Source organism: Artemia franciscana, chromosome 20 (assembly GCF_032884065.1).
Source record: "Artemia franciscana chromosome 20, ASM3288406v1, whole genome shotgun sequence".
NCBI classification, from domain to species: domain Eukaryota; kingdom Metazoa; phylum Arthropoda; class Branchiopoda; order Anostraca; family Artemiidae; genus Artemia; species Artemia franciscana.
The window spans coordinates 24,764,633-24,784,845 of NC_088882.1; the positions used below are offsets into that span (position 1 = coordinate 24,764,633).

Here is a 20,213-nt window from a genome sequence, read left to right on the forward strand (position 1 = left end):
ACACAGGGACACAACTACAATGGCGCGTAACTAATATGGCGCGTAACGACTTATGCGCGCGGGGGGGCTTGGGGGGGCGCGAAGCGCCCCACCAACTAGGTGTTGGGGTGGCGCGAAGCGCCACCCCAACAGCTAGTAGTATATAAATATAAGTAGATTCAAAAATTTATTAAATACCCCTAAGAGGTTTCCTTCCTCCCTTACCTGTATTTATGACCCCAGGGCAAGATTGCCCAATGTTTATTATGTACCTTCAGGAACATTTGACTTTAACTCCGTAAAGCAAAGTATATGATTACCGCGGTTCCAAACCGGGGTAATCAGTCATTTATGAACGAGCCTATAAATCGTCAACTATATGAGATGTTGGGGGAAAACCAAAATATTCTAAGATACGGCACTATTGGGAATAAAATGAGATCCCGTGGAACTAAAATGGACGAATATCCTACAACTTTAGATAAAAAAAATAATGTTCGTATATTTTATAGGCGTTTCTTTACTTTTAAGAGCCAATAATGTTTAAAATAATGTGTTTTAAAGAATAACGTTCTTTTTTTAAAATAATATTCATACATTTTATAGGCCTAAAATCGCTATTTCTTTATCTTTAAAGGCCGATAATGTTTAAAATAATGTGTTTTTAAGAATAATGTTCTTTTTAAGAATAACTTTCTTTTTAAAAATAATGTTCATACATTTTAAAGGCCTACAATCAGTGTTTCTTTACTTTTAAAGGCCAATAATGTTTAAAATAATGTGTCTTTAAGAATATTGTTCTTTTTAAAAATAAAGTACATACACTTTATAGGCGTACAATCGGTGTTTCTTTACTTTTCAAGGCCAATAATGTTTAAAATGATGTGTTTTTAAGAATAATGTTCTTTTTAAGAATAATGTTCTTTTTAAAAATAACGTTCATACATTTTATAGGTCTACAATCGGTGTTTCTTTACTTTTAAAGGCCAATAATGTTTAAAATGATTTGTTTTTAAGAATAATGTTCTTTTTAAAAATAATGTTCATACATTTTATAGGTCTACAATCGGTGTTTCTTTTACTTTTAAAGGCCAATAATGTTTAAAATGATATGTTTTTAAGAATGATGTTCTTTTTAAAAATAATGTTCATACATTTTATAGGCCTACAATCGGTGTTTCTTTACTTTTAAAGGCCAATAATTTTATCTGCTTTGTAACAGCTGTGTAACCTAACAAATTCCCATTCGTATGAGGTGTTAAAAATGATATTGCCTCAAGGTGTTGTTGCCAATTATACATGTTTTCAACTTCCTTTTAAATCTGGTCGTAATAATAAGAAGATGTCAACATTCTTAATGATATTCTGGCAAACCCCTTAAGGAGTGCTTAAGCCAATGAGAAAGGAGAAAATCTTGAATACTAAGAATTATTGCTAAAAATCATCTCTTATAACTACAAACTTAATAATCTTTGGGATTATTAATCAGTATAAGATCTACAAAATGACACAAATATCAAGGCTGTATAATTAGTACAACTCTTTTAAATAGTAAAGGAAGGATATCTTGAATAGCAAATTTTAAAGGAAACTGATGATAATAAAAAAAAAAATTCCCGGCCAAAAATTTTGAAATCTTGTGGCAAATCGAGAGGCTACTTTACAATTCTCTACATCTTCTAAAAGTAATTTTATTTCTACTTTTAAAAATTAGAGGTGTCCCCACTAATTAATTTTTTATGAAGCTCTAAAGAATAAAAATGCGAATTTGTTCGGCCTATTCATGTTAAAGCTTTCAATGAAGCCACAATAATTTTTTCATCAAAGAATCTGCTCGTGTCTGCTGTTAAAACGCATTTCACTGCTATAGGAAAATAGCATTGGCTTCAAACCTCGGAGATCCACCTTAATAGCCGTCGAAAAACTAACCCTTACTTATTAGGCAGGAATGGGCAAATTTGCTTGTATGTATTTATGTTTCTTTCTCTGTCTGTCTTTCTTTTTTAAAGAAATAACTGTGTTTTTATTTGTGATTCTTTTAAACGTGCTTTATTTTTGTGTGCCTTTTCAATTTATTCTCAGTTCTTTGCTTTCCTTTCTTTTCCCCTCTTTGTTCAGTCAGTGCACGATTGATGTATTAGGTGGATTCTCAAATATATTTATTATTATTTTTCCTTAAGTGTAGGTCAAAAAGGGAGTCTCAACATCCTTGCCTTATTTTACGAGTTCTTGCTCGGTCAATTTTGAGCTAATAAAATGAACACAAAAACTGATTGGTTCTTTTTTGTAAAATTCTTGTGATTTGTTTTGTGAAATTCTTTTTTGGACGAGAAGTCTTTACATTGGCAATTGTAGTTGCTTTCTTTTTCACATTTGTATTAATGGATGTTTCTATGTTTCGTAGAATGTCTGTTTATAGAAGAGGTCAAAAACAGTCATCTCTCCGTATGTTTAAAGCTTTCCAAATGTCAGCTTTTCTTTAAAAAAAACGCTTCAAAATCAACGATTTGATTACCGCTGTAAGAGGCACTCTCATAAATAATACATTGTATACTGTTTTTTTTCCTCTTTCTTTTTTGTAGCAACGGCCCTATTTATCTGGAAAGCTTGTTCTAAAATCCAAATTTGAGATCGATCTCCTAGAAATATGCTCACTGGTATTCTACGCAGATCAGTAACAAGGAAAGTTCGTTCAACATCGTGTAATGTTCGACTTCTTTTCTTTAGGTTCCAATTTTTGCTGCCCATATTTATGATGCTGTTATGGTTTATGCGAAGGGAGTAACTGATACACTTAAGTTGGGATTGGATCCCAAAAATGGAACGGTGGTCTTGGATCGGATAAGAAGAAGGTCCTACCACAGTATAAGAGGTTTTGATGTAAGTTGCATTCGTAGTCGTGGACTCAGCAAAGGGGGGGGGGGGGGAGGAGAAGCCAGTTTGTATTAAGTAAGCCAGGTTTTAAAGGATTAGAGAAATACAATTGCATTGGGTATAATTGTGTGGTCTCTCACCGCTTTTTTGGTTAAATTATATTAAAAAGACATAAAGATAAATAAATTTGGTGTCGCGAGATGCTACGCTCTTTGAAGAATTTACGTTCCTAATTTTTTAGGAAGGAGGGTCAGCAGAGTATGTTTCGGTGGGGGAGGGGCACTCTATTTTTTAATGAGCTGCTTTGCGTAAATTAGATATATTTGGAACAAAAAGTACCACTTGTATTTCTATATTATAAGCGATTAGAAAATAATTTTTGTTGAGAAACACAATAGAAGTTCCAGAAATTAAAAGTAAGAAAATTCGAGCTGTGTTTTACTGTTATATTCAACGAGGACACTTCAGTAACAAATAATTATATACCTTGATAAGTCTTGACGCTGCTAATCAGAGGAAATAGAAGAAATGAAACGTCAAGTAAGAAATTAACAAGTTCAAAGGAAGGTTAGGTCTGGGCAATAAAGCTTCTTAGTTTTTGTTACTACACGGTTTCAAATGTGCATATAATATTAAATTTTTGAACTTAAAATTTAAAATTGAACTTTAAGAAGATGAACTCTTTTCTTCTTTAGGATAATTCAGAACGGAAGTGTAACGTTTCGTCCGATTTTTTAGGAAAATATTACGTGTCTAATTTTTGGAAAATTCCCACCCACCTGTATCTGAATCTTGATAAATTCCCACTTCATATGTCTCTAACTCTGTAATGGATCCGGTTCATCTCTCTCAGACTTTGGTAAAAACCTTATCCACCTATTTCAGAGTCTAGTACACACCCTGTGATCTGGGTAGATGTGTCTATGTCTAAAAATTCCTGTTCTTGCATCTTTGACTTTTGAATAAACATTCTAAATGGAGTTACTAGCATACCATGAAAATAATGGAAACATAACCGTTGTTATAACGTAAACGTTGTTACGCTGTTACGTTTTTATCACGTTGTTATAACGTGTCGCGTCCAGCTTTGCAAGACGCTGCACCTTCATGTCAAATGTTCTCCTGTGTGATTTTATGTTTGGAACCCCCCCATGTTGATTTTTTGAAAGAAAGTTCAATAGACACAACTCTAGGGAGAACACATATGTAAATGATTGGACATTGGCATATCAGGCCTTAATTTTTTAGCTGCCTGGTGCCATGATTTCCTTCACGAGAAAAGGAAAAAATGATAGTTTTTTTGTTGCTTTCTAGTATATCCTTCTTTTATTTACTATCTTCTACGACTATTTACTCTTTTCTACGAAATGTTTCATATAGTATTAATATTTTACCTTGCTTCTCTTTTTGCGTCACATTTCTTTAAACTGTGTAATTTCTTTAAAAGGTTTAAATGAATTTAAAGATTTCTTATGGATAATTAAGTAAATAAACAACAAATATTTTCAACTGAAAAGTAAGGAGCGACTTTAAAACTGAAAACTAACAGAAATTATTCCCTTTGTTTGGGGATGTCCCTCACTTAACCCTCGTTTTTTAAGCTCAAGTCTTTCAAGTTCTGTAAAATACTTATCATGCAAATTCAACAGCCCTTGTGTTTGGGTATTTTCCCCCAAATAATTGTGACACAAATTCAAACTTTCGCGCAAAGACCGAGTATTGTAGAAGGGACAACCCTCATAAACGAAATATTTTCTAGTCGTTTCCCCCTTTCCTATCTCCTTCCCCTTGAGTAACATTTTCCCTTGAAAATTATCGTTCCCTCGGAAAATTTTTATTATGGATAAAACGCCCTGCAGAAATTTTACCACCCAAGAAAAATGCTGTTTGTTTCCCAGTAACAAATAGTACATGTAAGCAATGGACAAATCGCACAACTTACAGCCCTTTTCTCAGGGGCTTATTACCCCAAAAGCACAGTTATTAGTTAAATACTATACTGAAACCAATGGCGACCTCACAAATTGTTTCATATGTATTTGGAAAAACGGGCGTGGGAGGGGGGCTAGTTGGACGTATCAGTTGTTATAATTTCGGTTATTTTTGGGTCGAGTCGCTCCACAATTGCGGTTTATTACCACGTATTTTTTGATTTTTTAAGTTCTGCCTCCTAAAGCTAGTACATCTTTAAATGCTTTTCTAATCTTACACACTGTTTGGTCTCTATGTGATGTGCCTAGAAAACCACTCTAAATCCTATGAAAATCCTGGCCTCTGGCTCTGCCCTTAACTAACAAAGAGGATTGTTGTCTAATCTACGAGCGATATGTGATGGGAATGAAGTTGACGAGCAATTGATCGAAGAAAAGGCCTGCTATTAAACCTCAGGAAAATTATTTTCCCAAGTCTTAAAATAGCAGCTGAATATGTAGCGTGAATACAAATGATTGCATATTCATTGAAGTTTAGAAATACTTGATTTACATATTTATCTTCAAGTGTTGATGCTACCAAAGGTAGCATAACCTCTAGTGCTATATATAATGCTGATAAACTAGTTTTTTGTTAATGCCTTCAGTGGGTTATTAAACGTCCTTGCCAAAACATCTTCGGCAGAAAAGTACATTGATTGGTATAAGTTATGTCTATTATGTCAAAGAACAAAATTACTCAACATTTTCGTCCTCTTGATTACTATCTTATAAAATGCATGAATACAAATAGATCAATTATTATCAGTGCAAATATACGTAGATGGAAATAATTACTACTAGTTTCGTACTAGGCACTGTTTGGTTACTCGAAGATGATACCTGAATTTTATTACGTCTAAGTTTATTATGTTAATAAAGGATAAGTACAGGCAATAACAATTAAAGGTAATAGTTTAGAAAAAAAAACAATGTACTCCTGTATTATTCAGAACACACTTGATAAGTGAAATTAGGTTAATCCTAACATATACCAAAATATGTTGAAAATATAATACTTTAGTTTATATAATAAAATAATTCGGGGTATGTATTTGCACAATAGTGGGAGGGGTAGATTAACCTTACCCCCCACCCATCCCTAATGCGCAGACATATAGCCCAAATTATACAAGTCCAATGCATTCTGTTACCTGTCATTTGTCTTTGTGGATATGAAACCAGTTTTCAAAGATCTTACATTCAACAAACTTTTCGAGTGTGTTCTGAATAATACTAAATAAAAGAAACAAGTTTTTTTATTAACGACATTAAAATTTAAAACGAACAGAAATTACTTCGTATATGAAAGGGACTGCTTCCTCATCAACGCCCCGCTCTTTACGCTAACGTTTGACTCTTCCTCTAAACTCTGCTTTTTAAAACAGTAAAAAAAACTTTAGCGTAAAGAGCGGGGCGTTGATGAGGAAGCAGTCCCTTTCATATAAGAAGTAATTTTCATATACGAAGTAATTTTCTTCCCCCATGAGAGATTCCTTGATGGAAAGTTCCCCCAACATATCCCCCTCTTGTCAACTCCTGCCCCAACCAAAAAATCCCCCTGAAAACGTCCGTACACTTCCCAATAACCATTATTACTATATCTAAGCACTGGTCAAAGTTTGTAACTTGTAGCCCCTCCACGGGGACTGTGGGGGAGTAAGTCGTCCCCAAAGACATAGTTATAAGGTTTTTCGACTACGATGAATAAAATGGCTATCTCAGAATTTTGATCTGTTGACTTTGGGAAAATAATTAGCGTGGGAGGAGGCCTAGGTGCCCTCCAATTTTTCTGGTCACTTAAAAAGGGCACTAGAACTTTTCATTTCTTTTAGAATGAGCCCTCTCGCAAGTTTCGAGGACCACTGGGTCGTTACGATCACCCCTGGGCAAAAAAAACAAAAAACGAACAAACAAATAAACACGCATCCGTGATCTGCCTTCTGGCAAAAAATACCAAATTCCACATTGTTGTAGATAGGAGTTTGAAACTTCTACAACAGGGTTCTCTGATAAGCTGAATCTGATGGTGTGATTTTCGTTAAGATTCTAAGACTTTTAGGGGGTGTTTCTCCCTATTTTCTAAAATAAGGCAAATTTTCTCAGGCTCGTAACTTTTGATGGGTAAGACTAAACTTGATGAAACTTATATATTTAAAATCAGCATTAAAATGCGATTCTTTTGATGTAGCTATTGGTGTCAAAATTCCTCTTTTTGGAGTTTTGGTTACTATTGAGCCGGGTCGCTCCTTACTACAGTTCGTTACCACGAACTGTTTGATAGGAATACCAAACATAATAAAAGAAAAGGTGTATACTCAATAATGACAGACAAAGTAATATTGAATATAAGTGACTGGAATTGGTAAATGCCAAGATTAAGCATATAAATTTTCAAGCGACTAAATTATTTGGCCACTAGAATAATAAAAAACATCATTTGGCTGTGACTTTTCTCAATTATATTCCAGCTCAAAACAGTTAAAGGAAGATAATTGCAGAACTTAAAAATTTGAAGATGGTTCATATAGCAAATAGTAGAAACTATCAAGGGGCGCTGCCTGCTCGTTACCTGGTGTACATCTTAAAATGCTACGTGTGATGGACAGTTCCGTGAAACTTGGCATCGTTCTGCCACGCTTAGCGCAGTAGCATAAACGCTTGGCACTCTCCTCAAAACGCTTGGCCCAGTTCCACAACGCTTTCCAAGTGCCACCTAGTGTATATTATCTCTAATAGAGAGCAACCTCTCAGAAATTATGGTAAAATTCGTAAGAAGTCTCATGAGTTAGGGCTAGTTCTTGGTCTCTTGGGAGGGGTTACTGGAATGAAGCTATTGTTAAAACCAGAGGCGCCATTTGGGGGGGGGGGGGTCAGGGGTGGGCAAATGCCCACCCCAGATTTTCCAGGGGGGCCAAGCATCCACCACAAAGGTCCCTTTTCTGGCCATAATTATCCATTATGTCCAACATAATCCATTCTGTTCAAATGATCTGAACTAACTGCATGCCTATTAGCCAAAGAGCATAATTACCTGACGACCCTTGGGGTAATTATGCTATTTGCTATTAATCATTGTAAACTTTGAAAGTAGGTAAGATTCAAAATAAAAGTCTCAAGTTCCATCAAATGCCCCATGCCCACCCCAAGATTTGGCCCAAATGGCGCCTCTGGTTAAAACCCCTTCCAAAAGTAGAAAAACACGCGCTCAGCTGTCTAATGGTTAAGCGCCGAGGATAGAAGACAGCTCAATGAATCTGAAACAAAATTTCGAAAACGCAGGATTTAAGAAGCATACAAATGTTCATCTTATCCACAATAGAAGATATCCTCTCATGGCTGCTCAAATGCCTCCTCATGGCTGCTCAAATGCCTCCTCATGGCTGCTCAAATGCTTCCTTAACAACGCCTCATTTTTTCTCACTTCTGATTCAATTATTAGATGCTTAAACTGACTTTTGAATTAGCATTAAGACAAGTACCCACAAAAAGTAAAATTTCTCTTCTTGTTAATTGTTTCTTTATAAGGTGAAAACTTTTCTTGTTTTGGGGGGACTTCTGAAACGCAGCGCGGTAAGTTAATCTTCCTAGTATTGTTTTACAATCTATTTTGACTAGTTTCATCTGTTCAACTCATCGTACTTAAATTAAATCAAATCAAACAGTTCGTGGTAACGAAATTGTAGTAAGGAGCGACCCGGCTCAATAGTAACCAAAACTCTAAAAAATGGAATTTTGATACCAATAGCTATATCAAAAGAATCGCATTTTAATGCTGGTTTTAAATATATAAGTTTCATCAAGTTTAGTCTTACCCATCAAAGTTACGAGCCTGAGAAAATTTGCGTTATTTTAGAAAATAGGGGGAAACACCCCCTAAAAGTCATAGAATCTTAACGAAAATCACACCATCAGATTCAGCGTATCAGAGAACCCTATTGTAGAAGTTTCGAGCTCCTATCTACAAAAATGTGGAATTTTGCATTTTTTGCCAGAAGGCAGATCACGGATGCGTGTTTATTTGTTTTTTTGTTTTTTTGTTTGTTTTTTTTTTCCCCAGGGGTGATCGTATCGACCCAGTTGTCCTAGAATGTTGCAAGAGGGCTCATTCTAACGGAAATGAAAAGTTCTAGTGCCCTTTTTAAGTGACCAAAAAAATTGGAGGGCACCTAGGCCCCCTCCCACGCTAATTATTCTCCCAAAGTCAACGGATCAAAATTCTGAGATAGCCATTTTATTCAACGTAGTCGAAAAACCTTATAACTATGTCTTTGGGGACGACTTACTCCCCCACAGTCCCCGTGGGAGGGGCAACAAGTTACAAACTTTGACCTGTGCTTACATATAGTAATGGTTATTGGGAAGTATACAGGCGTTTTCAGGAGGATTTTTTTGGTTGGGGGGAGGGGTTGAGAAGAGGGGGATATGCTGGGAGAACTTTCCATCGAGGATTTGTCATGGGAAAAGAAAACTTCCATGAAGGGAGAGCAGGATTTACTAGCATTATTTAAAAAAAAATAAAAAATAAATGTGAAAAAGCTTTTTCAGCTGGAAGTAAGGAACAGCAATAAAACTTAAAACAAACAGAAATTATTACCCATATAAGGGGCTCACCTCCTTATGATACCTAGCTCTTTACGCTAAAGTATTTTTAGTAATTTCAACTATTTATTCTACGGCTTTTGTGATTCAGGGGTCATTCTTAATGAATTGGGATAAAATTTAAGCTTTAGTGTAAAGAGTGAGGTACTGACGATGGGGCGAATCCCCTCATATATGTAATAAAAACATGAGAATACAAAAGTTCTTTACGTAAGCTAATTTATAAGCTACCTAAATCTTTTACCAATAAAAAGATTCGTAAAAAATTAAAAGTTCTAGTTGCCTTTTTAATTAACCAAAAAATCGGAGGGCAACTAGGCTTCGCCCCCGCTCTTTTTTTCTCAAAATCATTCGATCAAAATTATGAGAAAGCCATTTAGCCCCCCCCCAAAAAAAAAAAATATTCAAATTTCGTTTTGATTATTCCTTTGCGGAGAGCCAAAATCAAAACATGCATTGATTCAAAAACGTTCAGAAATTAAATACAAAAAAACAAGTTTTTTCAACTGAAAGTAAGGAGTGACATCAAAACTTAAGACGCACAGAAATTACTTCGTATATGAAAGAGGCTGCTTCCTCATCAACGCCCCGCTCTTTACGCTAAAGTTTGACTCTTTCTCTCAATTCTTCTTTCTAAAACAGTAAAAAACTTTAGCGTAAAGAGCGGGGCGTTGATGAGGAAGCAGCCTCTTTCATATACGAAGTAATTTCTGTGCGTTTTAAGTTTTGATGTCACTCCTTACTTTCAGTTGAAAAAACTTGTTTTTTTGTATTTAATACCCTTTTAAAGGTAATGCTTTGGCTTTGGTTGTCTTCAGAGAAGACATCTAAGCGTAAAGGGTATGGCTATTATCTTTTTGAAGCATAGCTATACGTGGTCTTTCAGTGAAATTTGATAGACAGTAGCTGCTAGTATTCGGTAATAATTATTAGTATAAAGTACGTAGATTAGCCTAAAATTATATTCTGAGATTTACAAGACTTGGAGCCAAGTGAAATATAAGAAGAGTTTTAAAATATGACTATAGATGGAAGCAGGGAATTCTAGCTTAATTTGTGTTGGAAGAACTGGTTATTATTGACAAATCCATGCGCAGAGTTTTGTTGTTTTTTTTTGGGGGGGGGGATTAGAAACCTTGAAAAAGTGCCAAAATCGAGGAAAATGTATAGGAATATAATCAATTCCATCAAATCAAATAATTCAAGATTTTTGCCGGATAGGGGCTAGAAGTGTCTTCCCTCCCACTCACGTGCCTATCCTTTTGGAAAATTAAGAGTTTTGTCCCCTGAAAATAATTTTTTCTCGTCTCAGGGCCCCTCTTCAGAAAATTTATGAAATAACGCTATTTTTGCGATTACCGTACCTATGCTTTGTGTATCTATTATCCCGGGATTATCATGTCTAGGTAAAACCCACAGAAAAAAAAAACTCAGGCATTATTTTTCTATCTTGAGGTAAATTTTCAAACAGTTCATGGTAACAAACTGTAAGTAAGCAGCGACTCGGTCGAAAAGTAACCAGTAGAAGGCGTCGTCTGAGTACTGCCGGCCCTATAGCCTCTACTTTTTTCTTCCTTACTGGTTTAATCACGAAGAAGGTTTAACGGTGATTCCCTAAGAGAGTGAGTAGCCCCCTGCAGCGTCATCTGGATGACGTGGCCGGTATACCCTCGCCTCCCCCTTCACAGAAAGGAAGTGGCCCCTTGCGAGCCATCTGGTGTTACGTATCATTGTTTCGAATGGATTAGAGTGGTTGGAGTCATCAATGCAAAGGAGTAATGAACTCTTGCGCAATCGAACTCTTGCGCAACTGATTTCTCTAGTCTTGAGTGTTATTTGTGTAATGATTTAGCCCTAAGGTACTTGGGGGAGCAATGAACTCTTGCGCAATCGATTTTGCTAGCCTTGAGTTACTTTTAGGTCATTCCCTGAAGTACTCGAAAGAGCAAGAAACTCTCGTGCAACCAATTTTTCTACCCTTAAGTTACTTGTAGATCATTCCCTAAGGTACTTGGAAGTAATAAACTTTGAAGAAACACGCTAATGACGATTTCCGAAGACACTCTTGAGGAACAAAGAACTCTTAACAAGTCCGGACAAGGCGGTTCTAATGGTGTACTGCAAGACCATTGAAATCTGAATAAAACCGTTAATGTCTATTTTCTAGGGCACTGTTGAGGAACAATGAACTCTGGACAAACCATGGAAAAGGCGGTTCTACCTTTTTTCGTGCTTTTGCGAAACGGATTGTGTAATGATTTAAGATGATGGCTAAGCAGTTTCCAATGATTTTAGAAATATTTGACTGGTATAGGATTTGAAGTGGGGACTCCTAATGATGAAGGAATGCCCACCCCTCCATGCCCACCCCTCCGGGACCCCATGACACCTTCTAGAGGGCTGCAATATCCCCCAACTTTTTAACTTAAATATTTTTCAATTTTTTTCTTTTGTTAAAATGACATGTAATCTTTGATGACATGGTTTTTGTATTTTTTTTCATGCGGTCTCCCCCGTGGTACTCTATGGCTGGTTATCGACGGTAGATTGTTTGGTGTATATTTACGATGAATATTGATTGTGCACTGGAAGGATAAACACTTAAATCATATTTAAAGAAAGTGAATGTAAAATATTTTAAGAAGGTGTGTGTACGTGATAGTGTTATTGTAGCATTGAATGCTGACAATGAAAAATTTTTGAAGTAAAAAACAATGTCTAGTGGCGACACTATTAGAAACGTGCGTGTGCATTTTCATGACAGTGAGATACTAAATTTCTTTTGAGTACCGAACAATTTCAACTCTTATGATGGGTGATATGCGAGAGGAGATTTCCAGAGCCGATACCACTCAAAGAGAATGCTAACATAAAAATAATAGTTGATGACGAGGGGAAACTTCCTTTTAGTGCATGTGGTAACACGCTACTCGTTACTAAACCCTATCGCCAACTTTCAGGTATTAGTATTCAACAGAAGGTAAATGAAAGAAAAGAGTACTCTTCTGCCAATATCATAAACCATATCTTGTTGATATGCCGGAAGTATTACCTGCGTAAAAATAATAATAGACAGTGAAATCTTAAATAAAAGAAAAGGGCATTGGCAGATAATATCACTTCGGAATTGAAGACAATTCAACGAAAATCAAAGCATTGGTGAACGTTAATAGTTCCATTAGTAGTTTACCAACAGATACTATCATTGAACAGAAAAATAGCAATCATGAAATTATGATGAGCTTGTAGGCTAAACCATGTTAAAAGTCGTATATGACCCCGAAATGAAATAAATGCTATGTCAAAATAAAGCATGATGAATTATTTTTTGGAACGGATTAAAAACATTAAAATTTCTTATGAAAATACTAATAACATGTAGAACTTTACGTGTCGTTATTTCAATGAGAACATTTCATTGAATTAGTTTGTTATGTTTCCATTATGTTTATGGTATGCTAACAACTCCTTTTAGAATGTTTATTCAAAAGTCAAAGATGCAAGAACAGGAATTTTTAGACACAGACACTTCTACCAGGCTTACAGGGTGTGTAATAGACTCTGAACTAGGTGGATAAGGTTTTTACCAAAGTCTGAGAGAGATGAACCGGATCCATTATAAAGTTAGAGACATATGAAGTGGGAATTTATCAAGATTCAGATACAGGTGGGTGGGAACTTTCCAAAAATTAGACAGGTAATATTTTCCTAAAAAAACAGGTGAAACGTTGCACTTCCATTCTGAATTATCCAAAAGAAGAAAAGAGTTCATCTTCTCTTCAGAATTTTTCCAAAGAAGAGAAAAAAGCTCAATTTGTGTTCTGAACTTTTCTAAAGAAGAGACAAAGCTACTCTTCAGTTCTGAATTTACCCAAAGTAGAGAAAAATTCACAGTTCATTTCTTGATTTTCACAAAGAAAGAAAAGTTCCACGTCTGCTCTGAACTTCTTCTAAAGAAGAGAAAAAAGTTCATCTTCGGTTCTGAATTTTTCCAGAGAAGAGGAAAAAGTCAAACTGCTTTTCTATATTTTTTCTAAAGAAGAGAAAAAAGTTTGACTTATTTTCTTAATTTTTCCATAGAGGAGAAAAAAGCTACACTTCAGTTCTGAATTTCTTCAAAGAAGAGAAAAAAGTTATACTTCAGTTTTGAATGTTCAAAAAAAGAGAAAAAGGTTTAAGTTATGTTCTGAGCTTTTCCAAAGAAGAGAAAAAATTCTACTCCTTTTCTGAATTTTCTAAGGAAGACAAAAAGTCAAACTTCAGTTCTGAATTTTCAAAAGAACAAAAAAGTCACATCTGTTCTTGATTTTCCGAAAGAAGAGAAAAAAGTTCAATTTTTGTTCATAACTTTTTATAAAGAAGAGAAAAATGTTCAACTTCAGTTCTAAAGTTTTCAATAAAAGAAAAATTTACCCTACGGTTTTAAATTTTTTCTAAAGAAAAGAAAAAAGTCCAACTTCCGTTCTGAATTTTTCCATAGAAGAGAAAAAAGCTACACTTTAGTTCTAATTTCCCCCAAAGTAGTGAAAAAACCCTCAAGTTCTGTTCTGAATTTTCTATAGAAGACGAAAAAGTTAAACTTCAGTTCTGAATTTTTCCAAAGAAGAAAAAAAAGTTAAATTTCAGTTCTGGATGTTCCCAAAGAAGAAAAAAAAGTTACTGTTTGATTCTGAATTTTTCCAAATAAGAGAAAAAAGTTCAAATTCAGTTTTTAGCTATCCGAAGGAAGAAAACATTTCAAATTCAGTTCTGAATTTTTTCATGGAATAGCAAAAATTAAACTTCAGTTCTAAATTTTTTCCATAGAAAAGAAAAACGTTACACTTCTGTTTTGAATATCCCCTAAGAAGGGAACAAAGTTTATAGTTCTGTTTTGAATTTTCCAAAAAGAATAGAAAAAAGTTCAGCTTCTCTTTTGATTTTTTCCACAGAAGAGAAAAAAACAAGTTCAACTTCAGTTTTGTTCTCTGTTTCAAAGAACGGAGAAAAAATTTAGCTTCCGTCCTGAATTTTCCCAAATCGGAGTCTAAATGTCAGTTCAAAATTTTTCCAATAAAGAGAAAAAAGTTTAACCTCTCTTCTGAATGTTTCCCGAGAAGAGAAAACAGTTCAACTTCATTTATGAATTTACCCAAAGAATGGAGAAAAAAGTTCAACTTCTGTCCTTAATTTTCTCAAATAAGAGAAAAAGTTACGCTTCTGTCCTGTATTTCCTCAAAGAAGAGACAAAAAAAGATCAACTTCTGTCCGGAATTTTCCCAAAGAAAGGAAAAAAGTTAAACTTCTGTCCTGAACCCTAAGTGCTGCCATCTATTATGTAGCTATACTGCTGTCATCTTTTATATGATGTAGTTACAAATGACAACACAACTAATTTTTGTTTTACCGAGGTTACATTATGTTATCTGATTTTAAGCTAGGTTTGTTTTGGCTCCGTATGCGCGTGGGCACGAATTTCTTGCGTACGAGAGAATAGAAGTGGAACAATTCTCTTTTTGAGAAAAATTCAGAACTGATGTTTGACTTTTCTCTTCTTCGGAAAAAATTTACAACAGAGGTTGAACTTTTTTCTCTTCTTTGTATAAATTCAGCACAGAAGTTGAACTTTATTTTCTCTATTTTTGGATAAATTCAGAACTGAAGTTGAACTGTTTTTCTTTTCTTTGAAAAATTTAAGAAGAGACGATGAACTTTTTTCTCTTCATTCGAAAAATTCAGAACTGAAGTTTAACTCTTTTCTCTTCTTTGGAAAAATTCAGAAAAAAAGAGTAACTTTTTTCTTCTTTGGAGAAATTTAGAACCGAAGGATAACTTTTTTCTCTTTGTTGGAAAAATTCGGAATAACATTTTTCTTTTTCTCACTTTTAGCTTTTTCTCTTCGTTGGGAAAAATCAGAACAGAAGTTTAACTTTTTCTCTTCTCTGGAAAAATTTTGAACCGAAGTGTAACTGTTTTTTTCCCATGTTTGGAAAAATATCTGAAGTGAATTGTAACTTTTTTTCTCTTTTATGGAAAAGTTCAGGACAAAAGTGTAACTTTTTTCTCTTCTTTGGAAATTCAGGTTCGAAGTGTAGCTCTATTCTCTTCTTTGGGAAATTTCAGGGCAGATGTTGAACTTTTCCCCTTCTTTGATAAATTCACAGCTGGAATTGATCTTTCTTTCTCTCCTTTGGAAAAATCCAAAAGAGAAGTTAAACTTTTTGCTCTTCTTTATGAAAATTCAGAACAGAAGTGTAACTTTTTTTCTCTTGTTTGGGAAGATGCTGGAGAGAAGTTGAACTTTCTCTTCTTCTTTGGGAAAATTTAGGACAAAAGTTTAACTTTTCTTCCTTCTTTTGGAAGATTCAGGACAGAATTTTAACTTCTGTTTTTTTCTATGGATAAATTCAGAATTTAAGTTGAACTTTTTTTTCTCTTCTTTGGAAAAATTCAGAAGCGAAGTTGAGCTTTTTTCTCTTCAACGGGAAAAATTCAGAACAGAAGTTGAACTTGTTTCTCTTCTTTGAAAAAATTCGAAACCCAAGGGTAACTTTTTTCTCTCCTTTTAATAGCCGTCAAAGGTTACGAGCCTGATTTTCGAAGAGGAAAATAAACACCCCTAAAAAGTCAAGTGCGCTTACTGAAAATTAGACCGTCAGATTCGGCATATCGGAGAACCTTACTGTAGAGGTTTCAAACTCTTATCTACGAAATGTGGAATATTGCATATTTTGCCGGAATAAAGACCACGGATGCGTGTTTGTTTGTTTGTTTGTTCTTTTTTTCTTTTTATTTTGTTTTCCCAGGGGTAAGTGGGTCATTTAAAAGGAAATGAACAATTTTAAGTTCCCCTTCTAAGTGACCGACAAATTGACTTGGAACTAGGCCCCTTCTTGCGCCCCCTTTTTTCTGACGACATCCTATAGCAATTCTAAGATTGCAATTTGATTTAACTCATTTAAAAGGTTCAATTATGCTTTTGGAGACTAAATGAGCCCCCAGAGTCTCTGAGGAAAGAGCTGTAAGTTACGCACTTTCCCCACTTTTTATATATGGTATTTGTTATTTGAGAATTTACGGAATGTTTGTTGTTGTTTTTTTTTTGGGGGGAGGGCGTAGGAGAAATCTTCTAAGGAGTAATTGTCACGCAAATTATTTTTCATAGGAAAGAAAATTTCCGGGAATTATTTCCCAGAGGAATTCTAAAAGAGGGGGATGTGATTTCCTGGCATGATTTGGTAAACATTAAAAAATTAAATTAAAAAAAAATATTTTTGTTTCAACGAAAAGTAAGCAGCAACATTAAAACTGGAAACGAGCAGAAAATATTCCATATATTAGGGAAGCTGACCCTTCCTCAACTCTCACTATCTGCGCTAAAATTTGAATATTTATCGTAATTTCTTAAGAAAAACTGCTAAAAACAAGGGCATTGAATTTGAATGAGAAATATCTTAAAAGAACTAAGACTTGGTAAAGAGCGAGGGTGGAGGAGGAGACAGCCCCCTATCATATGCAGAATAATTTATTGTTATTTTAAGTTTTAATCTTGCTCATTACTTTGAGCTGAAAAAAACTTTTATTTTATAAGCAGCAAGAACGCGACGCGTGGAAAAACAGCCATTTCTGCCATTTTGTCTTTCTTTTTATTACAACAGATCAGCAGTTTCGCTCTACATCGGCCAAATTGTCCTACAAGTCTAAAAAGTATGAAGTATCTATAGTAAGTAAGGAGCAACACGGCTCAATAGCCATCCACACTTTAAAAAACGAGATCTTGATACCGATAAATATTTCAAAAAGATCGACTAATTATGCTGATTCCAAATATATAGGATTCATTAAGCTTGGTGTTATCGATGAAAGGCTACGAGCTTGAAAAAAATTGCCTAATTTTAGAAAAAGGGGTGAAATACCCCTAAGAGGCAAAAAATTTTTATGAAAACTACACCATCAGATTCAGCGTATCAGCAAACCCTACTGTACTTTTTTTTGTCACTACTGATTTTTCAAATAATGAGTTAACTACTGTTCTATAAACAATAAGCTAAACTTTGGCCAGCTCATAACTAGAGTAGATGTCGTTAAGTATTAAATAAATAAATAAAAACATTATTTTTTCCACTGAAACAAAGGGGCAACACTAGGACTTAAAACGAACAGAAATCATGACATATATGAGGGGGCTGCCCCTCCTCAGTACCTCGCTCTTTACGCTAAAATTAGGTTTTTTGTTCTAATTATTTAAGAATGACTCCTGATACACAAGGACCGTTTAATTAGAATAAAAAGCTATTTTAAAAATTCAAAAAAAACACTTTAGCGCAAATAGCAAGGTAATGAGGAGGGAGAACCTCTTATATACGTAAAAATTTCTGTTCTTTTTAAGTTTTAATATTGGTCCTTACTTTTAGTGGAAAAAACTTGTTTTTCTTATTTAATATCTGATAGTTTCTTAATTAATACCGGAAGATCCAGCTCTTCCTGCATGAAGAATTCCCTTCCCCCACTAAAACTCTTCCATGTAAAGACCCTCCCACGTAACCACCAATGCCAGACCCCCCCACAAAAAATATCCTTACACTTCCCAATAGCGAATAATATAAGTGAGGAATAGGGAAAGTTCATAACTTGCAGCCCTTCCCCCGGGGGTTGTAGGGGGTCAAGTCATCCTCAAATTCATAGCTATTAGATCTTATACTTATTTACTTCATAGTTATTAAATAGTTATTAAATAGATAGTTGTTAGACTCATGCTGAAGAAAATGGCTATCTAAAAATTTTGATCGAACAATTTTGGGTAGAAAAAAGGGTGGGGGGGGGTAGCTGCCCTCCAGTATTTTTGGTTACTTAAAAAGGGTAATAGAACTTCTGATATATGATCAAGTGATTCCTCTCCGTATCTTCTAGGATCACTGGTTTTGTACGATCATCCGCTGTAAAAAAAAACAAAAAAAAAACAAAAACAAAAAAAAAACAACAGAAAATACAAATAAACACGCATCCGTAATCTTGCTTCTGGCAAAAATTCAGAGTTCCACATTTTTGTATGTAGGAACTTGAAACTTCTACTGTTTCTTCTCTGATATGCTGAATCTCATGGTGTGATTTTTATTAAGATCACTTGAATTTTTAAAGTTCTTTCCCCCTTTTTCAAAAATTAGACGAATTTTTGTCAGGTTCATAACTTTTTATGAGCAACATTAAACTTTATGAATTTGATTTGTTTGGATAAGCATAAATTAGATTCTTTTAATGTATCTATTATAATCAAGACTGTTTCTTATAGTTTTGGTTACTATTGAGCCGCATCGCTCCTTGCTTACAGTTTGTTATCTCGAGCTGTTTGGAAAAAAACTTATTTTTTATCTGATATGTATCCCTTTTCGGTTAGTTCATATTTGGTAGTTTAAATAGAAAATACATTTTTCTTCTGAAAGTAAGGAGCAATATTAAAACTCAAAACGAGCAGAAATTATTCTGTATATGAAGGGGTTTGCCCCACTCCTAAATACCTTGCTCTTTACGCTGAAGTTTTTAGCACTCTTTTTAAAGCTTCCTATCCTATTTAAATGGGTATCACAAAAATTGGGACAAACATTCCAACTTCAGCATAAAGAGCAAGTTGTTGAGGAGTGGAGCAAACCCTTCATAAATTCGGATTAATTTCTGTTCGTTATTAGTTTTAGTGTTGCTCCTTACTTTCAGTTGAAAAAACTTTTTTTTGTTTAATTTCTTATTGTTTTTCAAATCTTCCGGTAAACATTGCCCACCCTCCATTAAAAATTCCCTCCTCAAACGGAAATATCCGTTGAAAGTTCCTCCCACGTAAAATACCCCCCCCCCCCCTCATGATAAAACTTTGTCAAACAATTCCATCCTCGCTGAAAATCCTATCTCCTGTTAAACTTGTTGCAGAAGATTTAGCCTAAAAAATTCTCCTTAGCATACTTTTATTTGAATAAGTTCTAATCTTTTATCCTACTCATCTGGAAATTCACTATTCCGTGGAAACTATATCCCGGAAATCCAAAGATGCTGAAAAATTTCCCTAGAACATCTCCACACAGGGCCGTATTCAGGATTTTTTTGGGGGTACGTTTACACAAGGATTTTTTCGGAGGGTCTTTTTTTACACAAAGAAACCTCATAAAACGCATAGAAATTTTGTTTATATCCTTTTTTTAAGTTTTTACGATTAAAACAAACATTTCGGGAGGGGGTTCAAACTCCTCCCTCCTTGTTAAGGCCTTGTCTCCACATGTCAAATTGAGTAGGCAAAGAGAAAGTAAGCAAATAAAGAAGAATTTCACTTAAGAATTCATTCAAATCCCCCGTGTAAGATTTTCTCTGGAAAGTTCACAATTTCCCTCCGTGTGGAAAATTATCACCCTAAAAACCCACCCGAAGCACAAAATTCCACTCCCCGAAATAGGTCTCTATGCTTCCCAGTTACAAAAACTATACATAATTAATTAGCAAATTTTATAACTTAAAGACCTAGCCCCAGGTGCTGGGGTGAAGGGGGGTCATGTTATCTCCAAAGACATAGTTTTGGAATTTTTTAACAATGGTGAACAAAATGGCCATCTCACATTTTTGATTGGACGATTTTGGGGAAAAGGGGGCGTGAGAGGGGGGCTAGTTGCCCTCCAATCTTTTCGGTTACTTGAAAATTGCTCTAGGACTTATAATTTTATATGAACCTTTTTTCCGATGTTCTCGCACCATTTGTTCGATACGATCACTCCTGGGGAAAAAAACAACAAACAAACAAAACAAAAATAAAAAACAAATAAACACTCATCC

General features: G+C 34.8%; 1 protein-coding gene across 1 annotated transcript in view; it reads left to right on the forward strand.

Moving 5' to 3' along the window:
- Window positions 1-20,213, forward strand: part of LOC136040030 (guanylate cyclase 32E-like) — a 265,444-nt gene that overhangs the window by 130,624 nt on the left and 114,607 nt on the right. Inside the window, exon 8 of the mRNA XM_065724096.1 lies at window positions 2,707-2,859. Within this exon, the coding sequence (XP_065580168.1) occupies window positions 2,707-2,859 (153 nt within the window). The remainder of the gene's footprint in view (window positions 1-2,706; window positions 2,860-20,213) is intronic.